The sequence below is a fragment of the Trachemys scripta genome, chromosome 7, assembly GCF_013100865.1.
Source record: "Trachemys scripta elegans isolate TJP31775 chromosome 7, CAS_Tse_1.0, whole genome shotgun sequence".
Taxonomy (NCBI): Eukaryota; Metazoa; Chordata; order Testudines; family Emydidae; genus Trachemys; species Trachemys scripta.
Window position 1 is genome coordinate 37,059,609 of NC_048304.1, and position 24,393 is coordinate 37,084,001.

At 40.0% G+C, this 24,393-nt stretch overlaps 1 protein-coding gene across 1 annotated transcript; it reads right to left on the reverse strand.

The window, feature by feature from the left end:
- Positions 1–250: 250 nt before the first annotated feature.
- On the reverse strand, positions 251–22,720 carry LOC117880701 (haloacid dehalogenase-like hydrolase domain-containing 5). The gene is made up of 7 exons (XM_034777097.1): positions 20,971–22,720; positions 19,345–19,457; positions 15,722–15,815; positions 10,453–10,486; positions 6,763–6,937; positions 6,009–6,197; positions 251–3,274 (listed from the first exon to the last, which is right to left on the reverse strand). Exons 1-7 carry the CDS (start codon positions 21,220–21,222, stop codon positions 2,857–2,859), a joined length of 1,275 nt encoding a protein of 424 aa, XP_034632988.1. The 5' UTR covers positions 21,223–22,720; the 3' UTR covers positions 251–2,856.
- Positions 22,721–24,393: the final 1,673 nt, after the last annotated feature.

Consider the following 24,393-nt stretch of genomic DNA (forward strand, 5'->3'; position numbering starts at 1 on the left):
AGGCAGTACAATGAAAGGAATGATCTATTTTGTATCATTTTATCTAGCCAAGGATTTCAAATTGAGAATTTTTATTTTTCAGTTTATGAACCAAGCCTTCACTGGTGGTGCACAGGGAGACATTCAAAAACTATTCATATATATTTGTTTTAAATATTTAAATCCTGATGCATTCCTCTTTTTGAGCTATTTTCCAAATTCAAAGAAAGCACAGATTCTACAAAAGTGAAGAGCACACGTTATTTGGGATTAAAAATACTGTCAGTTTTATTTCAGTAAAAATGAGTACAGGATACACTATTTTTCAAAAAGTACAATGATGAAGAATAAAACATTCAGAGAAATGAGGAGCAAATTCTACTTTCTGGGAATTCAAACACTAACCTTCTTCTAGCTGTTTTAGTACTACATTTTAAATCTGCTGATGCTACTATACCTGCACAGTGGCCTGCTTAATATAGGGTTTAGATGCCATAGGAGAAATGTGTGGGAAACACTGCCAATTCCAGTGAGATCAGTGTAGGAATCTGAGACAGGTGAAGAAAAAGATACTGAAAAGGCAGATAATGGGGCAGAACAAGGAAAAAGCACCTCTCAAAGGTTAGCCCCAGTATCTATCGAATGTCAGTTTCAGTGCTTGCTTTGAAAGTGTCTATAAATGGTTAAACTCATATTCCTGGTCTTTTCCTATGTCTGATATGATATTAGTTTGACTCCTCAGGGGAATAATGCATGTAGTTATCATGCAGACCTGTAAACTAAGGCCTTCTCTCCACTGTGAAGACCATTTGGAGATTATCCTTTGGGGATTTCCACATCTTGATTTTAGTTATCCGGTTCCCAAACATGGGATCACTATATTTTAGTTTAATTTACAGTACTTGAGACATTGCCCAATTTTATAGTTAATTGACAAAGGGTGTCAGAGCATTTGGGTGGCATTTATTGCTTGTACAACACTTCTTTCACACTAGTTTGGATTCTGCACCCTCCCCTCCCCAAGATGAACAGAAGCCACAGAAGTCAAAGGATTATATTTTTTCTTAGAGTATCACCTTCGTGTGCATTAAGTTAAAAACCAAATGAACAAACAAGACCTCTCTCAGACATGTAAACTGCTAAGGAGCTTCAATGCCAATAAATTCCTTACTTTCAGTTAAAGCTTAATTGATTGCAAAAGGCAGAAGAAAGTTTCGTTAGCAACTGTATTATGCTAAGTATTTTGCTACATTCCTAATATGACTAAATGTTTTCCAAACAGCTGAAGTGTGAGTTAATATTTTAGTTGGTTTGGACAAGCTGCATACATTATTCTTGCATAAGCTGTACATCAGACTAGGTGCTGGAAGTATTTCTGTAGGTGCGAGCTTTTTTTAAATATGTGAAAGCCACACACACACACACACACACACACACACACAAAAACAAATATTAACTAGACCATTTTCCATTGTCCTTCATCAACCTCCACACTTTTCTCCATGATGTATGTTGAGGCCACTTTCCTGCATTAGGAGTTAAAGAATTCTGCAACACTCTTCAGTACTAAAATGTGGCAGAGCTTTAGTATAATCCTGGCATTTCAAAATTCCCTAACATATAAGTGTTCGGTACACTTAGATGGCACAGCATACTGATAAGGAAAGAGGCACATGTGGTTGGTCACAACAGAAAGAACCAGTAAAGGCAAGCCACAAGTACACATTATTGCTGTTGTACTTTTTTCAGTGAAGGAGCAGGAAACCCACTCGACTCATATCAAGGTAATTAAATCTAGAAGATTAGATTCTGTTAATATTTGTTAGAGTCTGTTTATGGCAACATTAGGAGTCACTGAATCAGCAGTGATGATGGGGACTCAAAAAGTCTGTGGAGTAATAAAAACACTGCTTGAAAAGATTTGACATCATCAATCTTCTCTCCCCACCACTTAATGACTTTACAGCTTTCTCGATTTCATGCTGCTAATTTAAATGAAGATGTGAAAAGAAAAGTTGGCCAGAAGGTCTTTTCACTGAACATTGTCAGGCTCCTATTTAAAGAGAGCAGATCTAATGTCTCACCCGTATAAAAAAACAAAACAAAAACACAGTTAGTTCCAGATCCTGGGATTTTCATCTATAAAAAATTTTCCAGTCCAGAGAAGATTCCATGTATGAAGTTGCAAGAGAACTTGCATATCCTGCAATTAACTGATGTTTCTATGTTGTCGGTCCAACAATTGCTAGTTAATTTGGCTATTTTTGCTCATGCAACATATGACATGGGCAAAGCATGCTTTGCAAGCAGACCTACAGTGTTATAAACGGAGCAAGCTATAAATAATATTTCAGAAGACAATCTCGGTGTTAAAACAGTTGAAGTGTTTTATAAAAATGGTAACAGACAAAATAAATTAAATCTCTGTTTAAAACAAAACAGCCATGGGACTAGTGACCTGTTAAAACAAACATATGATACTTAGACACATGACAAACTCAGCTGCATATTAAACCTAAGGCAGGTTAGAAACGACACTGGTTTAAAGTTTCAAGTAATAAACTATGCATTGTTTGCACTGTTGCACCTCTCTGGTACCAACTGCATTGTTTGCAGTTAAATACAATTGACAGAAGAAATGTCAGACACATGATTAATAAATTTTAAAATACATGGAAATTCTACTTTCCTCATAACATTACTGTCAGGAGGTAATTATGACAAACAAGGCCAGTTCTGGTGTGCTACGTAGGAGAGGCCAGTTCAGGAAAGCATTTTAAAATATTGAGGTTAAAGGGTTAAACGTGTTAGAAAGCAACGTTTTGTACTGTGCTGTAAACCCTGATGTGCTTTTGGATGAAGAACACTAGGTAATCCTTAAAAAGTTCTAGTATCTTGATTAGGTGCAAAATTCTCCAGTTGGTAGATCAGATCTACAGCAGCATCAACATCTGGTACAATATGGTCTGGCTCTACCAAAGCAGGATCAAATCTAAAATCTCTGTGACCATGGAACACAGTCTCAGTTATACTCTCTCTGGTGTCAGAGGGCACCTCTGTGTGAGGATTGTAAACCCCAGTACAAACAAGAACAGACCTACAATTGGTGGCAGTAGCAGGTGCTAGTTCATTTTGCCAAGTGTGGTCTATTTCATCATCCTGAGAAATAGTGGCAGACCTGGTCCCAGCAGCAACTTTGGCCTGGATACGCCCTTTGGAACCTTTTCTGGAATTCTTCTCTTCAAGGTAGCGATTATAAAGGTTAGCACCATAGATATCAGTCATTAGGTTGTCCCTGGAAAGCCAAAAATATGGTTTCATCAGCAAAGCACAGTCAAATTAGCAGATTTCAGATGTATCAAATATTTTTTGCAAAGTTTTGGTAAACAGAATTCCATCTCCCCACACAAATACATGAAAATATGTGTAGCATTTGATCACGATCTCACATCAGTATACAGATAGGAAAAAAAGTTAGCCCAACAATAGCTATTTTCATCATTCATGAACAAAGTACCTTTTAGTCATGGGTATTTTTAGTAGAAGTCATGGACAGGTCACTTGCAGTAAAAAAAATTCCTGGCCCGTGACCTGTTCATGACTTTTACTATATACCCCTAACTAAAACTTGGGGCGGAGCGCTGTGGGTGCTGGGTGGGGAGGGGGTGGGCGGCATCGCATGGCCCAGGAACTGCAGCCAATTGGAGCTGCGGGGGGCGGCACTTGCGGGCAACATGTGGAGCCCCTTGGCCTCTCTGCCTAGGAACTGCAGGGACATGCTGATTGGATCCAGGAAGCCCCTCCTCCAGGTAAGCGTCACCCCACACTCCAACGCCCTGCCCCAGCCCTGAGCCCCCTCCCACACACCCAAACTGTTGCTGGCCCAGGGGCTGCCCGGCTTGGACAGCCCCTCAGCCAGTACCAACCACTGCAGAAGTCTCAGAGGTCACGGAAAGTCATGGAATCCATGACTTCTGTGACAGACATGCAGCCTTATTCATGAGACATTATAGATGAATAATTCTTGCTAATGCAGACAGCGGGCCAGAAAAAAAAAACATGCATTTATTAGCAGTCCTTGCCAATAGTATATTCCAACAACCTAAAAATCAAACATCTTTTCCTTAAATGCTTGCACAGCCTACTTCAGAAAATGAAACTTTTAATTGGGGAAAAAGGAGTTGTGTATAAATTACTCCAAATTCTTCTACAGAAACTATTACATACAAAAAAGTTAAGGAAATGTTATTGGTTTTCAAAGTCAAGCAGTCTAAAGTTGGGAAATGCCAGAATTAAGTTTGCCCACACATCCCATACATCTTCCAGCATCTGGAAGTGAAAGAGACAGGAGTCCACATTCACTTCACAGCCCTGGTTCATTCTGTCAGTGGCATCCATCCTGTGGCACTTAAGGAATTAGGGAGTGGAAAAAATACACTATGTGATCATGCAATTAAAGACTAAGACATACACATAAGGGTTCAGAACTAAGGCTGCAAGGGCCACTTTCATTCTGTAATGTCCTAACTTGAGTTCTTGACTTGCAACCTTAGCTAGATTCTTTTAACAATTTGTAAGTGTATTCTCCTAGATTAAGAAAAAATACATTTTACTATGTGTAATTAACAACCCTCACATGATGACTGATCAGTGCGGGAGGGTGAACCCTAAACTTTCAGCATAGACTAGTGGTTTCAACCTGGGGTCCGCGGACCTCTGGGGGTAAGAAGACTATGTCTAAGATTTCTAAAGGGGTCCACACCTCCAATCAGAATATTTTAGGAGCCCACAAATGAAAAAAGGTTGAAAACCACTGGCACAGACGTCTACCAACTGAACTAAAGAACTAACTACATCTGGTGGCAGAAGGCTGTTATCTTCCATGTACCACTGCAAGATGACATGTAACACACAAACAGGGGGTTCCATTATTCAGGTGTTGCCATATTTTACAGACAGCATAGCTAAGGACAAAGAATTGGAAATGACACACTGTAGCTAAGTGGTTGGGATGTGGGCCTGCCATAACTGAGTTCTGGGTTCTCTTCCCAGCTTGCGCAGACTTTTGGTGGGATATGATAAAAAAAATAATAAATAATGGTTGTGAAGGGCACAGAATTAATTATTAGAATTGGTGTGGGATTCATGGTCTCCTCATTCCCAGCACATTGCACTTTCCCATAGGCCAAGGGTATTTTGATAGGAAAAAGCAGTTGCTGCCACCAATTTGTCTGAATCTCTTTCAGGAAGTGCTACATGGCATGCTGAAGTAACACCAGGATGGTTTATGCACCATGTATTGGAATAGAGGGGGTTTGGCAAGCTGCCAAAACATGCTGCACTGAGGGAAAAACAGAGGAAAAATGGTGATTTTTGACTTCTTATAATTTGGCCAAATCTGAATGGATTTACAGGTGGCAGCACAAGGCACCTCCCTCTGTCCATGACTATCCCTCTCCCAAATTTCAAAATCCTGCTGCAAACCATGGAGGTACCAAACTTTCAAAAAATGTTCTGAAGAATTTTTATAATGGTGTTAGGCAACCTTAGCACGGGGGTTGCTACCTGTACTGTACTGAGAATTGCAACACCAGTTAAACCACAAGGAAAGAGGAGGAATTATAAAATTCAGAAAGATGTCACTGTTTACCCTAAAATATTGAAAGTGCCCTGAAAGACCCTGATCCACAGAAAAAGGTTTGTTCATAGTGTGCCAGCCATTTCGTTTAACGGAAAATGTAACTTCTACTGGCAATGTTACATTTTTTATATTCCAAATGCATTGAAAAGGAAAAGAAGGAAAATGTTGGGGGAAAGGAAGGTTCATTCTGAGGTCCCCATTTGAGACTAATACAACAATAACTTTCACACAAACAACAGATTTTCAAATAAAAAAAAAGTTAAATTTTTTTAAACAAAAGATTAGGACAAACTAAGAATAAAACAGTGGGAGCCACAGAATTTTCCTTGCTGTTACTTATGTTGTAAACAATTTCCTAACGTGCATATTTGATGATCTTATCCCTTACCCAATGGCATAAAGAGTTTGAATAGGCTTCTTCCAGTGTCTTTGTGCTGCCTGCATCCTAATCAGGTACTCTGCATAGTGATAGGTCAGTTCACTAGGTTTGCCCATCAAGGCCTCATATTTCAGTTCTTTGCCAGTGATCTTCTTGTAAATATTTTCCAAACAAACCATGAATGTTCCATGCCCAAATCTAGAAAAGAGATGATTACAAATCAAATTGCATTAAGTATACAAAGAAAAAAAATAGAGTTTCAATTTCATGGACTTTTGGTGATACTAAAACAATAAACCTATACTGTTAATTCCTAGACACTGGTACCACTTGCAGATTTCAGCACTATGGAAACTATGGAACACTGCATTAACTCACTGGGAAGCATTTGGGGTAGGGTGAGGAGAGCAGCAACCTCATGTGGTGTTTTGGGGGAAGAGGAGAAATGGCTCGGGGCTGAAAATGGAGTTTTCACTTAAGAAAGCTAACTTTTACAACTGAAAAATTTGGTGCAAGTGCATTTTTGCAAACCCTGCAAGAACAGAATGTGGCACTTTGCCTATTTTGCCAAAGGCGTGTTGCTTTTGCACAGCTCTGCTTGGGTCTTGATGGCTATGGTGACAACTACCTCAATGAAAAATTAGTATGAAATTAGTATGTCTCTTCTTGAATTTTGACTACTCCCTTTTATTAGCAACATGGAGAAGCCCGGAATGGTGAAACTGTCTACATTACATGGTGTATGTGCTATAACTGCACCTACCTTGGAGACTGTGCTTCAGCCATCCACATCAGATCCATATTACAAGCAAGCACGGGTATATGTGGGTAACTGGCTTGATGATGTGGCTTTCCAGGACAGCCACCCGTCAGCAGAACATCTATTATGAGTTGAAGATTAGTCTCCCATCTGACTGGTTCGCCAAACAAAACAACAGCTGCAAGAACAAGAAAACATTTGTGAAATATTAAAAATGAAAGGTAGATATAATGCAATAACTTTCTAAGATTTAACAAACAGCATCACACCCACGTTAAAATTTGATAAGGAAGAAATCAATTTGAACAAACTTCTAGATTTAAAAATTCAGTAAAGTGATCAAAGTGCAACATGGGGCAGAGACCATCTTTTTGTTCTGTGTTTGCACAGCCCCTAGCACAATGGGGACCTGGCCTATGAGTAGAACTCCAAGGCATTGTGGTAATACAAATAATAAAATTATGATTTTGGTTCAATCTACCTTAAATTTCAAATCTCTTTCGTTACAGAAGGATTTCAGAAGTTGTTAAAACCTCATACTGTAATCCACAGGTTTTACAAGATGAATTAACTAAATTGCCCCATACAACTGAACAACACTGACACTTCTAATCACATTTATAATATTGTGACTGCCAAGAATTAACATACAGCACTGTACATAATAATCAGATCTACCAGGACTACCATCTGTTTGTCTCTAGACAAAATACAGTATGGATGTTTATATTCCTAGCTGATTTCTCCAATTGCTTGGAATAAGTCATGGGATAGATCCAGCTCATAATTTTTTTCTTTCATTCTCAAGCTCAGTTTCTTACTCCCCACATTTCAAACAGATGGAGGTGAGAAGAGGAAGGAATGGCCTCTTGCCACAACTTTGCAAATGACTCTGCTGACCAGTGTAGGAGCAGGATTGATTGACTCTAATGGGATTCCAGTTCAGCCCTCCTTTCCAGAAACAAGGAAGCACAATCTGCTAGAGGAAGGCAAAAAGGAAAACAAGCCCCTTATCATCCTTCTATCACCCCTAAGAGGCCCATGGATGAAAACTGCACATTCACACTGTGACATTCTGTGCCTTGGGAGAGCACCCTGTAACCCCCCCATATTCCTCATCTGTAAATAATTGTGATACTAAATATAAAGCATGCCTTGTAAGGTATCAGGGGAAAGATTATGACCTGCTGAAAGTCATTTCTCTATCCATATATGTATATCATTAATGCATGTGATGTTATGAGAATTGTGTTGTATGGTGGTCACTAAAGGATGCTGTAAGTTGGGGAATCAGCCAGATATTAGCTCCCCAGAGTAGGGTGACCAGACGTCTCGATTTTATCGGGACTGTCCTAATATTTGCTTGTTGTTTGGTCGGGACACTGGACAAACAAACAATTTTGCCCTCCGCTCCGCTCTCGCCCCCCTCCCCCGCCCCGACTCTGCCCCCTCCTTCCTCCATTGGATCCCTCCCCAAATCCCCGCCCCCCAGCCCTGCCCCCTCACTGCCCCATTGGATCCCGAGCCGGGCCCGGGGAGGAGATGCCCCTGTGCAGCAGCCTGGGCGCACGGGCCAGGGCCGGCCGGGTCTGGGAGCGCTGCAGTGCAGCGCAAAGGCTGCTCCAGCCCTGCAGCCCACAGGGCAGCGCAGTGGGTTTGGGGGCAGCGCGGAGTGGGCAGGGCCCGGGTGAGCGGCGTGGCCCGCCCGCTGGAGACACGCGGCGGAGAGGGGCTGCGGGGGCGAGACTTGTCCCAGGCGGGGCTGCCGGCGGACAAGGGCAAGAAGCCGGCCGGGGTCCCCCGAACGGATAAACTTCCCCGCCACTGCCAGGAAGCCCCGCGCCTCTCCCGTTCGGGTGCGCTCCAGTGGCTCGCCCCGCCGGAAGGAGCCGCTGGAGCGCAGCTGAGCGGGAGAGGTGCGGGGCTTCCCACCGGCGGCGGCACGCGCCGCATGTGCCCGGGGCGGGGCAGGAGGCTCCACGGGGAAGGCAGCACGCGCGGCTGGGACCCTGTGTGCGATCCTGCAGTGCGGCTGGGGCCTGCTAATTCCCCCGAACACTGCGAAACTGCTTTTTTTTTTGCTCTGCCTCCCCCCGCGGCCCGATATTTCATCCCTGTGATCTAGTCACCCTACCCCAGAGGCAACATCAAGGAAAGTAACCAACACCCAGGCGGGGTGTCAAACAACCCATCAACAACCACTGTCCAGCTAGGGAGCTATAATTCAATGACTCGCCTGCATGAGGCCACACCAGGGGAATTGCTCAACCTTGCCTGGAGCGTCAGCAATACCTCCAGACATGCCTGGACTCCTGATCCCATAGGTGCTGACTCTGTGGGTGCTCCGGGGCTGGAGCACCCACGAGGAAAAATTAGCGGGTGCTTGGCACCCACCGGCAGCCAAGCTCCCCCACCCCAGCCTCGCCTCCTTCCCCAAGTGTGCCACATCTCCGCTCCTCCCCATCCCTCCCAGCGCTTCCCTCTTCTCTCCCACCCCCGTCCCCCGCTGCCTAACAGCTGTTTGGTAGTGCTTAGGACTTTCCCGGAGGGAGGGGAAGGAGGCGGAGAAGGGGTGGGGACTTGGGAAAAGGGGGTGGTATGGGGGCAAGGCGAGGGCAGGGCAGAAGGCAGGGACTTGGGGGAAGAGGGCTGGGGACTTTGTGGAAGGAGTTGAATGGGGGCTGGGAGGGTGGTGCAGGGGCAGGGCCAGGGGGTTGAGCACCCACCAGGCAGAGGGGAAGTCGGCACCTATGCCTGATCCCCAAGCACATAGGACTGAGGCAGACACAGTGGTCCCATGCTGGGCTTTTCTCCTTCACCCACCTATGCTGCAAGCAACAAGGACACTCTGAAGACTCCAACTGAGGCAACTGGCTCAGATTTCAAGGGTGAAATCTGTATGCTATGGACTGCAATATCCAGTAGGGTCAGAAGAACTGCTTAATCTAGATGTTGCCCAGTTTAATAGGGTTGAGAGTTTAGAGTGCGTGGTTATATTTCATTTTCTTTTGGTAACTAACTGACTTGACATATTGCTTAATATCACTTAAAAAAAAAAATCTATCTTTTGTAGTCAATAAACTTCTTTTACTGTTGATCTTTACCAGTGAGTTTGCCTGAATTGTGTGGCAAATGTGCTCAGGTTTGCAAAGGCTGGTGTATATCCACTTTCCATTGATGAAGTGGTGAACCAATTAATAAATCTGCATTGCCCACCTTCAGCAGTGCAAGACGGTATATTCCTGAGGTATAGTGCTGGGGGGATTTGGCATTGGTGCCTTTCTCTGTGTGATTCATGAGTGGCTCCGGGAACATTCATGCAATATAGCTGGGTGTAGGGCTTCACATGCAGTTGTGCTGAGCAATAATAGCACTTGGAGGGGTTTGCTGCAGGTCATTAGCAAGGCACTGTGAGAGACAACCCAGGCTGGAGAGAGTTCAGGGGGCACATGGTCCCAGGCTGCACCCTGGGGATCCCGGCACACACACACAATGACTATGTTACTCTAGTGCACACACATGTTTTGCATACATTTTATGTAGAAATTCTAGGGTTCCCTCTGCCAACCGTCCAAACCATCAATGGGGGGGGGGTTTCAAGTATTTGTAACTGTAAATAAAATTTACAATGAAGAAGAGATGACATTTAATCTATGCTAGGACAGTTGCAAGATAGGAACACGGAAGACATACCCTCAATTTTGGGAAGTTCCACAGCTGACAAATGCTGCAACAAGAAAAAGTAAAGTTATCTCCACTAAGTTAAACATCCTTTGGTGTTACTAACAAAAAGACATATAAAGCATTACTCCCAAAACCGTTCTTTGGAAAACTGATAGAAGATGCACTTTACATTCGTATGTAGCTAGTTCTTGATGTCACTTTGCTTAAAAATTAATATTTCCAAGCACTGAAGTGTGGTCCAGCAGCAAGGACAAGTTGGACTGACGATTTTTGTATTCTACATTCACAGCTCTGCTCTATTTGCAAGACTTTGGGCAAGTCACAGAATTTCTGTTCTTCAGTTTACTCATCTGCAAAATAGGTATATTTACCTTTCTACCAGGGTCGTTGCAAGGTTTTAATATTTGTATAATGCTTTGAGAATCTCAGCAGACAATATATTTGAGAATACTTCATATTTCTAAGGAAATCAACAGATGTTTTACAACAACTGCTACACTAGGTTCATCTGGAAGGTAATGATTTGTACTTCCTTCTCCACCCTTCCCAGAGATGACACACAAGTTAGCACTGTCATGGACTCTTATCTTTGCATGGTTGCATGGCAAGCTGAGAGGTGACATTACTGAGTTACACACAGTGAACCTCAACTTGGAAATTCTGGCTTATGTTGTTCTGTGTAAAATCTTCAGTTTTATCTAAGCATAGTTCCATTGATGGTGATAACATATAGAAGACTGCTCTAATCTCTCCAGTACATCTTTAATTGGGTTCATGTAAATACCTAAACTAAAGAAGCAAAATGTATTAAATTACTTTCCAAAGCATCTCCTACCAGATTCTAGCTCTATTTTCATATTCACATTAACTCATTTGTTGTATTTTGGCCCAAATCCATATTTTATCACGTCATTCAAAATGAATTTTCTTAATTTAAATAAATAAATAAATATATCGAGAATTGCACCAGCTCCAAAAGAACCGCTGAAGTTTGTGTAATTCCTTCCTCATAAAACAGATAGTTAGTGATTCCTCTGGAACTGTTCCTAAACACATGCAATGTGCTTATGAAATATCTGTTTGGAAGACACAACATGGAGGGGGAAGCGGGTGCCTCTGGGCAATAATCTGCATTTCTAAACGAAGCCATTTCATAGTTTATTTTGCCCCCAAGATTTCTCTACACAGTATGAGCAGATATTTGGCCTGCTTATGATCAGCAAGCCCTAGGCCATTTTTAAAATGTTTTTATGTTTATAGCTTTTATTTTTAATCTCGCAAAGTACAAAAGGGGAAACATTTTTCCTGCACATTTTTAAAGCAAATTTTAATGATCGTGAAATAATTGATATTAGAAGTTCTCTGCAAATAGCTGGTAATCACCGCGCAAGCTTCCTAACTCCATCAATGACACACAAAATAAACCCAAAGGAATCAACTCTATGGTGAGTGTTCGTTTTCCCACACAGTTAATCATGTGGAGCTAATCAGCCTCTATAGAGGCTGCCAACAAGAGCATCAATTAGTGGCACTGGTGGTCGTAGTGGGTTTTTTGAGAGACCTTGCATGATAGTTCTGATGACAATTCTCAACTGTAGCAATAAAGCAGATTTATGTTCAAAATGCTGACACAACCGGATTTGCTAGAATATCACTAAGAAAAGTGTGTTTTAGTGCCCATTTTACTCTTGTTGCACACTTCTTTGGAACAGATCTACTTGGGCTTCCAACCATGTCATTAGAAGATTTGCATATTATGGCAAATTATACTTCAGGCTAACTATTTTAAATTATGTACATCATACCTATGAGTAACGTCAAAGATTATGTAGTATTCAGTTGCTGTTTTCCCATCTAAAGTATATAAAGTCACGAAAGGGTCAGAATTACTATTATTGTTGCATATCTCAAAGTAGTTTCCTAGAGAGAGATAAGATTTAGCTCGTACAATCTTTTTGGGTTGCTTAGTCACACTATTTTTCTCTCTGTCTTTACAGGCTGCTGAAAGTAAGGTATGTGCATTTTTACACTTAGGCAATTCTATCTTGCAGTCATTTCCTGATGCTCGTGTAGTTGGCTGTTCTCAACTGTTCAAACTTATTCTGTAATCAGTAAATACTGAGTGACTGCGAACAACCTGTACCTTTATAGACAGAAGTTAAACAAAACGCTTCAATTAACTTTCATTAATACATATTTGCAGATTTGTACTTAAGGTAGTATCACATGTACATCAAATCAACAATACAGTGAAGGCACCATTCCAAGGGCAGACAAAGGCTATCCTGGGTTGTTGGTTTGTTTGTTTTGTCAGATATCACATGAACATCACCTGCTGTAGAAAACTGGCTTAGAGTGTGTGTATGTCAGTTTTAGCTATCAATTTTCAGATATTACCAGCTTGCATTGGAATAGTAATTCATCAAGGACAGAAATTTACAAAATGACTGAAGCTACTGAGCAGCCAACTGTATATTCTCCAATGGAAACTATAGATTTGGGGTAAGCATTTCCAGACCAGGCATCAGTGAAACAAGGGCTGACTGGCTACTCAGTTAGTAAAGATTTTGACTTCAGGGCACAACTGTTTGGCCTGTATTACTCCTGCCTCAAAAGAAGCATATGTTGTACTAGATTTTGTTAGGCAACTGGTTGTTAGAGTTGGATGGGAAACTGTTTTTCCATCCCAAAAGAATTTGATATTTCAAAAAATATTTCTGACCCAAACTGTGACAAAAAGGCAAAAATCTCAAAAACTTTCATTAATTGATAATCCAAACAAAATTTCAGATTGGGTCAATCAAAACATTTCATTTTGATAGTTTCAAAATGTTTTGGTTTTGATCTTTTAATTAAGACCTTTAATTTATACTAACAAGTATAAATTAAAATTTCAAAACAAAGAAGTTTTGACAAAAAACAAACTTTTCATTTAGAAAATGTTAAAATGGGATATTTTGACAGCTTCAATGCTTTTTGCCACTATCAGTTTTGGTTTAGACAAATCCACGTTTTCCAACAAAATACATTTCATTGGAAAATTCCTGACCAGTTCTACTAGTCATAACCTAGATTTAAAGGAAACAGATCGAGCAGAACGAATAGGAGGAGACTGAGGGAGAATCACCTGAAAAGGACATTTTGGAGAACTGTTAGTATAGCTCCAATTTTTGCTAAAAAAGTAAATATTTAGATATTCACAGCCTATCAAAATTAAAGTAAGATTGTTGAGTTTAAAAAAAATATATATATTTTAAAGGAGAAACACTTCAAACAATCAAATGTGCAGGGGAAACATTGTTACACAAGGAAACTCCCAAGAAACTTCAAGAAAGGAGAGAAGGAATTTATTTTTGACAGAAGAATTTCAGACAGTGTACCCCAAATATTAAGGAACTAGCCTGAAAAGATTCTTTAGTCTGAGAAACTACAAAGAAGAATATTGTTTAAAAAAAGAGGAGAGATTTCTTCTGAGTGCTTATGAAAGATAGTGAATTGAGAGTACTGCAAACTGAAGCAACGCTCCATTTACATACAAGTTTCCTTACCAACGTGCCTCCATCTCACAGGTTGTACTCACAGGTTGCAAAAATATTGAAGTCAATTTACGAAGAAAATCCATTGCAGCAAATTCAGAAATCTTGGGCAATGGTACTGAATTAAAGCTGGATCCCTGTGCTGAGGCAGCTATGCATGCAGTCACAGCTAGGGATCTGACAATCCACAAGAAGAAACAATTCATATAGCAAGCCTGGGATCCTAATGCCTGAAGTTCACCGTGAAAGGGATATTCAGCAGAAATACAACACACTGTTATGTATGCCTATGTATCTGCTTTGATATATTTTAGTTAATAGGATAGGTAAGTAAGCAGTTCCTTTGGAGTCAATGCAACAATTTGCAGATCATTAATGTACAATCAAATCAACACCACAACTTAGTAGTAGTAACTTGCCACTACTGTCACTCTTATGGGAGCCGGGGGGGGGGAGTATCAGGGGATAGCCATGTTAGTCTGTATCCACAAAAACAACAAGGAGTCCAGGGGCACCTTAAAGACTAACAGATTTATTTGGGCATAAGCATTCGTGGGTAAAAAACCCACTTCTTCAGATGCATGAAGTGAAAATTACAAATGCAGGCATTATTATACTGACACATGGAGAGAAGGGAGTTACCTCACAAGTGGAGAGCCAGTGATGACAGGCCCAATTCAATCAGGGTGGATGTAGTCCACTCCCAATAACGGATGAGGAGGTGTCAATTCCAGGAGAGGGAAAGTTGCTCTTGTAGTGAGCAGTCCCTATTCAAGCCCAAATTAATGGTGTTAAATTTGCAAATGAATTTTAGTTCTGCAGTTTCTCTTTGAGGTCTGTTTCTGAAGTTTTGTTGTTCAAGTATGGCTACTTTTAAATCTGTTATAGAATGTCCAGGAAGATTGAAGTGTTCTCCTACTGGCTTTTGTATGTTACCATTCCTGATGTCTGATTTGTGTCCATTTATTCTTTTACATAGAGACTATCCGGTTTGGCCAATGTACATGGCAGAGGGGCACTGTTGGCACATGATGGCATATATCACATTAGTAGATGTGCAGGTGAATGAGTCGCTGATGGTGTGGATGATGTGGTTGGATCCTCTGATGGTGTCGCTAGAGTAGATATGGTGACAGAGTAGTCAGCGAGGTTTGTTACAGGGATTGGTTCCTGGGTTAGTGTTTCTGTAGTGTGGTGTGTAACAGGTTTTTTACCCACGAAAGCTTATGCTCAAATAAATCAGTTAGTCTTTAAGGTGCCACTAGACTCCTTGTTGTTGTTGTTTTTTGAGGGGGGGGGGGGGAAAGTTACCTCTCCATCTCTCTTAGATAACCGGTAGACTTTCCAAAGTAGCAGATTTGTCAGGCAACTGCATTAAATCCAAAGTTTTACCTGTTTTCCTCAATATTAGATAGATCTAAGACTGTAATGCAACACTTTTTTCAAGTCAACCAATTAAAAAATGCCCTAAACTTTATACTGGAGAGTCAATGTGAACTTCAATAAAAGTACTGGCCAAGCTGACTTATTAGACAAGTATACTGAATAATTTTTTTAAGTGTTGCAGAGAAACAAGTACATCGGTAGAACTCATGAAGTCAAAGTCAAAAGCATATTAAAAATGGAATAAACTAAAAAGCCAATTTTGTGATTTTTAGACTATGAAGAAATCTCCAAAAAGGTAGAATGTCAGCCAATGAACACACACAGAAAGGTTTCAACATAAAACATAATGCACTCACCAAAACTTTAGGCCGTCTGTCATGGTCAACCATATCCAGTAAAGGGTATGTCTCACGCAGTATATCAATAGTAATAGGTTGACAAAAACCCAGACTAGGAAAGCACCAGTTAAGGATCCAAAAATACTTATTTGTATAGCTTAACAAATTTTAAAAGTGTGTGAAGTCAATAAATTCTATCATATAAAGTTTTCAATGCTGGCAAAGCAAGTCACATATCAATGAGCTTGACTGTTCTTGTATGAAATAGATAAAACACTCCATATATTTTGTCCTACAGATATATTGTGAGAATTCTCAGATTAAAAGTAATGGTAAAAATTAGGGCTGTCAAGCGATTAAAAAAATTAATTGCAATTAAACACACAACTAAAAAAATAAATCATGATTAATCGTGCTGTTCCAAAAACATTTAAGTAAATGCTATTCTATTATTGTTGATGTTTTTCTGCATTTTCAAATATATTGATTCCAATTATAACACAGACAAAGTGTACAGTGCTCACTTTATTTTTTATTACAAATATTTGCACTGTAAAAAACAAAAGAAATAGTATTTTTCAATTCACCTAATACAAGTACTGTAGTGCAATCTCTTTATCATGAAAGTAGAACTTACAAATGTAGAATTATGTAAAAAAAAATAACTCCATTCAAAAATAAAACAATATAAAACTTGAGAGCCTACAAGTCCACACAGTCCTACTTCAGCCAATCACTCAGACAAACAAGTTTGGTTACAATTTGCAGGAGATAATGCTGCCCGCTTCTTGTTTAAATGTCACCTGAAAGGAAGAACAGGCATTCACATGGTACTGTTGTAGCCGGCGTCACAAGATATTTGCGTGCCAGATGCACTGAAGAGTCATATGTCCCTTCATGCTTCAACTACCATTCCAGAGGATATGCGTCCATGCTGATGACAGGTTCTGCTCGATAACAATCCAAAGCAGAGCGGACCGACGCATGTTCAATTTCATCATCTGAGTCAGATGCCACAAGCAGAAGGTTGATTTTCTTTTTCAGTGGTTTGGGTTCTGTAGTTTCCACATTGGAGTGTTGCTCTTTTAAGACTTCTGAAAGCATGCTCCACACCTTGTCCCTCTCAAATTTTAAACGGCACTTCAGATTCTTAAATCTACAGTTGAGTGCTGTAGCTATTTTTAGAAATCTCACATTTGGTACCTTCTTTGTGTTTTGTCAAATCTGCTGTGAAAGTGTTCTTAAAATGAACAACATGTACTGGGTCATCATCCGAGACTGCTATAATATGAAATATATGGCAGAATGCGGGTAGAAAAGAACAGGGGACATACAATTCTCCCCCAAGGAGTTCAGTCACTAATTTAATTAACGCTTTTTTTTTTTTTTTTAAATGAGCATCATCAGCATAGAAGCATGTCCTCTGGAACGGTGGCCGAAGCATGAAGGGGCATATAAATGTTTAGCATATCTGGCACAGAAATATCTTGCAATGCCGGCTATAAAAGTGCCATGCGAACGCCTGTTCTCACTTTCAGGTGATATTGTAAATAAGCAGGCAGCAATATCTCCCGTAAATGTAAACAAATTTGTTTGTCTTGGCGATTGGCTGAACAAGAAGTGGGACTGAGTGACCTTGTAGGCTCTAAAGTTTTACATTGCTTTTTTTTGAGGGGAGTTATGTAACAACAACAAAAATCTGCATTTGTAAGTTACACTTTCACAATAAAGAGATTGCACTACAGTACTTGTATGAGGTGAACTGAAAAATACTATTTCTTTTGTTCATCATTTTTACAGTGCAAATATTTGTAAGAAAAAATAATATAAAGTGAACACGGTACACTTTGTATTCTGTGTTGTAATAGAAATCAATATATTTGAAAATGTAGAAGAACATCCAAAAAATATTTAATAAGTTTCAATTGGTGTTCTATTGTTTAACTATGCGATTAATCATGATTAAGTTTTTTGATCGCAATTAATTTTTTTGAGTTAAGCATGGGTTAACTGTGATTAATTGACAGACCTAGTAAAAACAGTTAACCTGTGTTGTTCAGATCCTCCAGTGATAGCACAGGTAAGGAAAGAAATCACCACACTTGCTATATCTTTTTTATCTTTGGTTAAAGAGAAACTTAAACGAGTTAATCAGAAATCAAGGCAACACCAGCTAACTAAGTATTCTAAAATTGTTAATCATTTGCAAAAACAGTTTGGTTACTTCTGTAGTTAATTTACCTTCTACAAGTATTTAAAATAAGCAATTCACTTCTTCTTAGGAAGGAATGGAAAGGAGGAAGAAAGCAAAAAGAGCAATGTCTCCTATGTTGAAAAAGAAATATTTTAATTTGTGTTGCAATGCCCTTAAATGGAGACAAATCCCATTAATTTCAACCCTAGTTAATAGAGTGGATCAAATCAAAAACATCCTGTTTAATTTGTGTAAAAGCAGCACATAGTTCCTACACTCAATACTAAATGGACCTTCCTTTCATAATAATTCATGTGACAGCACAGAAGAAGTGATAAAAATATTTAACAATTGAAAATTAAATAATCAGAATGTGTTTCTTTCAGAACTATCATCTCAGTCACATGTTAAAATTATACTTTAAAGTAAGCCTATCCAGTGTAAAGATATTATCTAATCATACCTGGGGTTTATACTGTAGATTACATAGATTTTCAAATTCAGTCTTGTACAATATCCAACACGCGTGGTTTCTTAATATTTACTCTCTCTACCAGATCCAGACAAGTAAACTAATCCCTCATGGACATATCATATTTCCCAACATTTGTATTAAGTACTAAAAAGAATACAAACATCCATGCTCAGTGTCCCTCCATTAGTAATTGAATATTGGTAACTTTCACATCTCAAAATCTGTAGAAACATTTGACCTTTACAGTGTTAGGCATTAGTCATGTTTTACTATACCTCTTCATGACATAACAGGTAAAATGCACGCAAATACACTACTGAGTTTTAATGAGACACTATAGTAGGACATTAGTTGACCTAGAAGACAGTGTTAGTGTTCATTATCATGTGAGTTTACATTAAATATTAACTATGGGTTCCCAGGAAAGGAAAAAATATAGAGGCAGTTTCAAATTTGAAAATGCAGACTTCACACCAAAAGCCCTGTATTTCTGCTTTTTTAATAAAAATATTCAAGTTAACAAAAACAATTTCATTCATGAACTGGTATAACCTGAGACAAGTGGCCCAGCAAATTTGTTAGGCTCTGTACAAAGAGGCTCTATAAACTGGTTTTAGACATATTACATCATCTGTTAAATAGCATTATGGCATCTCAAGACTCATCCCTGAAGCAGTCAAGACCCTTAAGCTGTGATTTGTCACTCTCATTTATGTTTAAGGAATACTTCATCATCCTGGCCTAAAACATATATAATAGTAAGTGAAAAAATTGGAGAGTATTATACCAGAACATCAATTTCATTACTTTTCAATGTAGAAAGTGAACATTGGGTTAGAATTCCCTCGCCCTCTAAAATACACCGTGTACTTTTGACCAAGTGACGGATGGCCTTTACCTGTTCTACATGATAATCCGAACTAGCTGAATGAAAGTACTTAAAAGCAGAAAACGACCTTTTCAAAAGGATACTATTTGGCAATATCAAGAAGTGGTCCTTGCCCCGACACCAGAACGCATTTGTCATGGTAACGTTTGAACATCCGTAAAGGACTATGAGACATCACAACTTGGTCTTGTGAAATCTGTTTGGGATAAAATAGGAATTTGGTATTACTTTCAAATCATCTTTATCTTTGCTAGATTTAATCAATAACGATGCAAACTGTATTTCAGTTTGTTAACCAAAAGTCACTACAGAAAATATGCCTCCCCCCGACCTCTGCCACAGTCATCATTCAATTGGTTCCCAAATTTCCTAGCCAGAATACTGTCCATGATACATGGCAGAAAAAGCATTCTGAGTCTTAGGGCTGGTCTACACTGGGGAGGAGGGGGGTCTCGATCTAAGATACGCAACTTCAGCTACATGAATAGCGTAGCTGAAGTCGAAGTATCTTAGATCAATTTACCTTGGGTCCTCACAGCGTGGAATCAACGGCTGTGGCTCCCCCGCCGCTCGCTCCGGTGGAGTTTCGGAGTCGACGGGGAGCGCATTCAGGGATCGATATATCGCATCTTAACGAGACGCGATATATCGATCCCCGATAAATCAATCGATACCCACCGAAATAGCGGGTAGTCTGGACATACCCTTAGCTTACAAATGCACACAGCAAGCCTCCATTTTAGCTTACAGAATTCCTGTATTCAGCATGGGTACAAATCATCAAATTGAGACACCATTAATAGACTGAACATGGGATCTCCGGACTCAGAAATGCCTTATTTCTAATCCTGGATCTGTCACCAGATTGCTGTGTGGGCCATGCTACATCACTACACCCTTCTCTGTCTTAGTATCAATATCCAGTCGTTGAGTAAGTAAATTTTTCTCTAACAACTATATGATCTGAAAAATTGGGATAATAATCCATTACTCCACAGAAGGTTGTTACAATAAATCAATGTTTGTAATAGGGTTTTGAAGACTGTGAATTCTAAGGATTATGATGATACTTCAGGTCATTTTAACACCTTAATATTTTAGGATATTATTTTATACGTAAATTTATATTGTCCATGGCACCTATTGAAATGAGGATCACTAGAGAGTGAAAAAATCTTGTTCTAAACTTTAAACATTTATCTTAGCAGGATTCAAACACTCAACCCTTGACTCATGACAAGCACTTTAACCCTATGGGCAGCAGTGCCCAGTCCTCCTTGTGTCATATACCACGACAGAAGTTTTTTTCATGTAAAGAGGGAGGCAGGAACTAGGAGCAAGTTATCATCTTGGATGTTGATGTCATTGCAGGAGATCAGTTTGCATGAGCAGAATTTCATGCCAACAGGAAACAGAGCTACTAGTCTGGAACTCTTAGGCAGATAATTACTACCAAAATAGTAACGTACCCTTTGATACTGAGAAATACCATTAGTAGTAGTTAGTAATAATAATACTTTGCACTTCTATAGTTCCTTCCAACCAAAGATTTCAAAGGGCTTTACAAATATTTGATTTTCTCTTATGCAAAAAGAAAACCAGAGGATTGTTAACTGAACAGCTGAAATGTATTTAATGCAAGATCCTCCCCTCATTACATTCTCTCTAACAAAATTCTGAAACCTTTAAAAGAAGTTTACGTTACTCACCGGCACTCCCAAAATATGAGACAACTGATCAGCTTTCTTCTGGCGAAGACAGTTTCCTGCATTGGTGACAAATACTACAGGCACCAAGAATTGTCCCTGAGAATTAACTAGCTTTTGAAAGGCTTTTTTTGCAGCAGGAATTGGAGTCTTTCCTCGTACCAGTACCCCGTCAATGTCAAAGAGGAAGCCAAAGTTAGGTATGTTGGGCTGTAACGAGAAAAAATATGTAATTATTTCCATCACTGCACACATTCAATAAAGCTTAAATACAAACCAAGAAAAGCTGTGTGACCACCTGGAGTTCTGTGAATGGGTCATCTCATCCCATGCATAGGTGCCACACAGATAAAACCAGACACTGCAACATTTCTTATGGTTATGGGAGCACAACTGCCAAAGTTAGCAGTGCAAAATTTTTTCCCTATCACAAGCCCTTTTTACTGCCCAAATAATTGTGACCTCCCTAGGGATTCTTACAAATGAGAATAAGATTCAAAATATTTCAGAACATTGGTCCAAATTCAGCAAAACTGGCACAAGAAGACGTAAAGTATGCACTCCAGAGTCAGTTAGTTTTTTGTGCCAGAGAGAGATATGTTCTCTGTAGAGTGGTGTAAGTTCTGTTTTTTCCCTGCTCTGAATATTTATCAGTATTTTGTATGTGCGTCTAATGAGGAGACTGGTGCTTTCCACTACCAACAAAATAAACATAATACAAAGCAAATGTGGTTATAGTGGGTGGGCTGTGACTGCAACTGCAGCAGAGTGTTCATTTTACACAACACTTAGATATTAAGTCTTCCCTTGCGACGTTCACATCACTCTATTTCCAGGCACATTCAACTGTAGCAGGGGTTGTCAAACTTCATTGCACCACGACCCCCTTCTGACAACAAAAATTACTACATGGCCCCAGGACAGGGGGACCAAAGTCTGAGCCTCACCACCCTGGGTGAGGGGGCCAAAGCCGAAGCCTAAGGGCTTCAGCCCCAGGCAGGGGAGCTTGTAACCTAAGCCCCGTCACCCAGAGCTGAAGCCCTCGGGCTCCAGCAAGTCTAAGCCAGCCCTTGCAACCCCATTAAAACAGGGGTGAGACCCACTTTGGGGTCCTGACCCAGTTTGAAAACTGCGGAACTATAGCTTAACAAGTAGGGCTCCTCTTTCTCACACCGCACTCCAGCAAGTACTCCCCTTCCTGAATGCAAGAAATACTGTGTTGTAGGAGGAACCAATAGCGCAGCCTATTAAGGTTGCCCAGCACTTCCCATTACAAGACCCTGTTTTCCATTGCTAATAACTCTGCCAGCCTTTAACCATTTGGGCTGAAGTTTCTCATGCTGGGTGTCTGCTGCTGACAAAAGCTTTTGGAAAATTTCACCCAAAACGATTCAGCCATTCCAAGAAGGAGGCTGGAGAAAAATATGTTTTGTTCGTGTTAAAAAAATTCTGAAGACTTTCTCTTTGAACAACTCTAGCACCTCCCTGCTTTTGAGTAGGGACTTGAAATTTGGCAGGGGGGTGGCCGTTATATCAGGGATGAGCCTTTTGCTGTCCCTTTGAAAATGTGTCCAAATTTGGCCAAGTAACAAGCTTTTGTAAAACTGCAGTTCACACATGCTCAGGTTTTAGCTGCTAAAACCTGAAAAGTATCCTCCCTGAGCATGCTCCATCCCCTCATAGCTCCTGTGTATGAGCAGACTGCACATCCACCATCCCCACAGAGTGATGGTGCACACTCCCTCCAGCCCAGGGCTATAGGGATAAAGCCAGACTTCTTCTGAAATGGCTGCTTGAAACTGGGCACTGGAACTGAGAGCACGGAGAGTCTCATCCTGTGCTCTCACTGACACTACCTTCTCCCTGCTGGCACCCAGAAAGCATCTGATTCAAATGCAAAGGGGAAAGAACCCAGACTAGAGGGAAGGGGAAAGAGTAGATTAGGACTGAAACAAATATTCCTGAGTCTCTAGATTCGTCTACTGTCAGTAAATCTCTGTGAAATCCATGACTAAGTGTGTATCTCATCTCCTTCTAGTGCATATGCATTATGATCATATAATTAAAGACTATCATACTATTGAATGGGGAATGAACCACAGCTGTGTAGCAAAGGAGGCTGTTATCTGTAGGATCCTTTCCTTATCTGTTGTAGAAATTGGAAGATATGTGGTGAATGAGGCAGGGGATTGCAGGAAGAGAAAGGATGGTCTCATGGTTAAGGCAGCTGAATGTTCTATAGCAGAGGCCGGGCTAGAATCCAGTTCTCCAAGACAAGTCACATAAACCAAATTTTTCTACAGGGGGTCACTAATGGTATTCTTCATTTTTTGGATGTCCTAACTTGATACCTGGGGTCTGATCTGCAGAAGTGATGAACACTCACAAATAAAGTCAACAGGAGCTGTGTTCTGAATATATGAAGTACTATATAATACCAAGTACTGAAAAAATCAGGTCCTAGGCATCTGAAAATTGAGCAAACAAAATTAGTGGAAACTTTTTACATTCATCTCTGTGCTTCAGTTCTCCATTTGTAAAATGGGGATAATACCACACACCCCCTTCCTCTCACATGGGTGTTGTGAAAATGAATTCATTAACATTTGTGAAGCACTCAGATACTGTAGTGATAAGCAGCACAGAAAAGCCCATGAGAAGATAAAGCAAAGTGTGAATATTGTACAGAAAATAAGGTATAGGGCCACACACTGAACAATTAAGATTGTTCAAAATATTGAATACCTGCTTTTTAAGTGAGCACTGTCCATCCTCTACATGGAATGAGGCAGGAGTTTACAATGTAATTACAAGACTATCAAAATGCATACACAAGAAGGCATTTCCTAACTTTTGAGGGTCTGACTTAAAAAAAAAAAACATTCTTTTAACATTGGGTGGGTTTTGGTTTTTTTCTTTTGTGAATTGTATTTAACTAAGCATGAGCTGTTTATTGTTTAAAAAAAAAGTCATAAGATTTTCTTGGCGTTAAGAATTCATATTTCTCCATCCAGAGACATTCACTACAATACCACGCCTCCTTCCCTTGGGCTTCTGACCCACAATTTGGGAAATGCTGTCCTAGAAAACCACATCTGTTGAGGAGATCCTATTACAAAACTTTCTGATTCTCATACTGTCATCTTTTAAAATGGGAATGTTAAATTCTTGAACTAATATTGGCACATTGCAGTGCTGTTCTTGACATGAATGCTGCATTTGTTGTATTTGATACACATTTTAGTACATAGTTCCTTGATCTAAAAAGGTTTCAGTGTTAAGGCGAAAGGCTAGGAGCAGCTTGAGTGAACACAGTTGCACGCATTTTTAAGAAGTAATCAAGCCTTACCAAATAACTAATATATTGTAGTTTGATAAATAATGATGTATTTCTTAATAGACTGTTCTTTATCTTTTCCGGTGAAT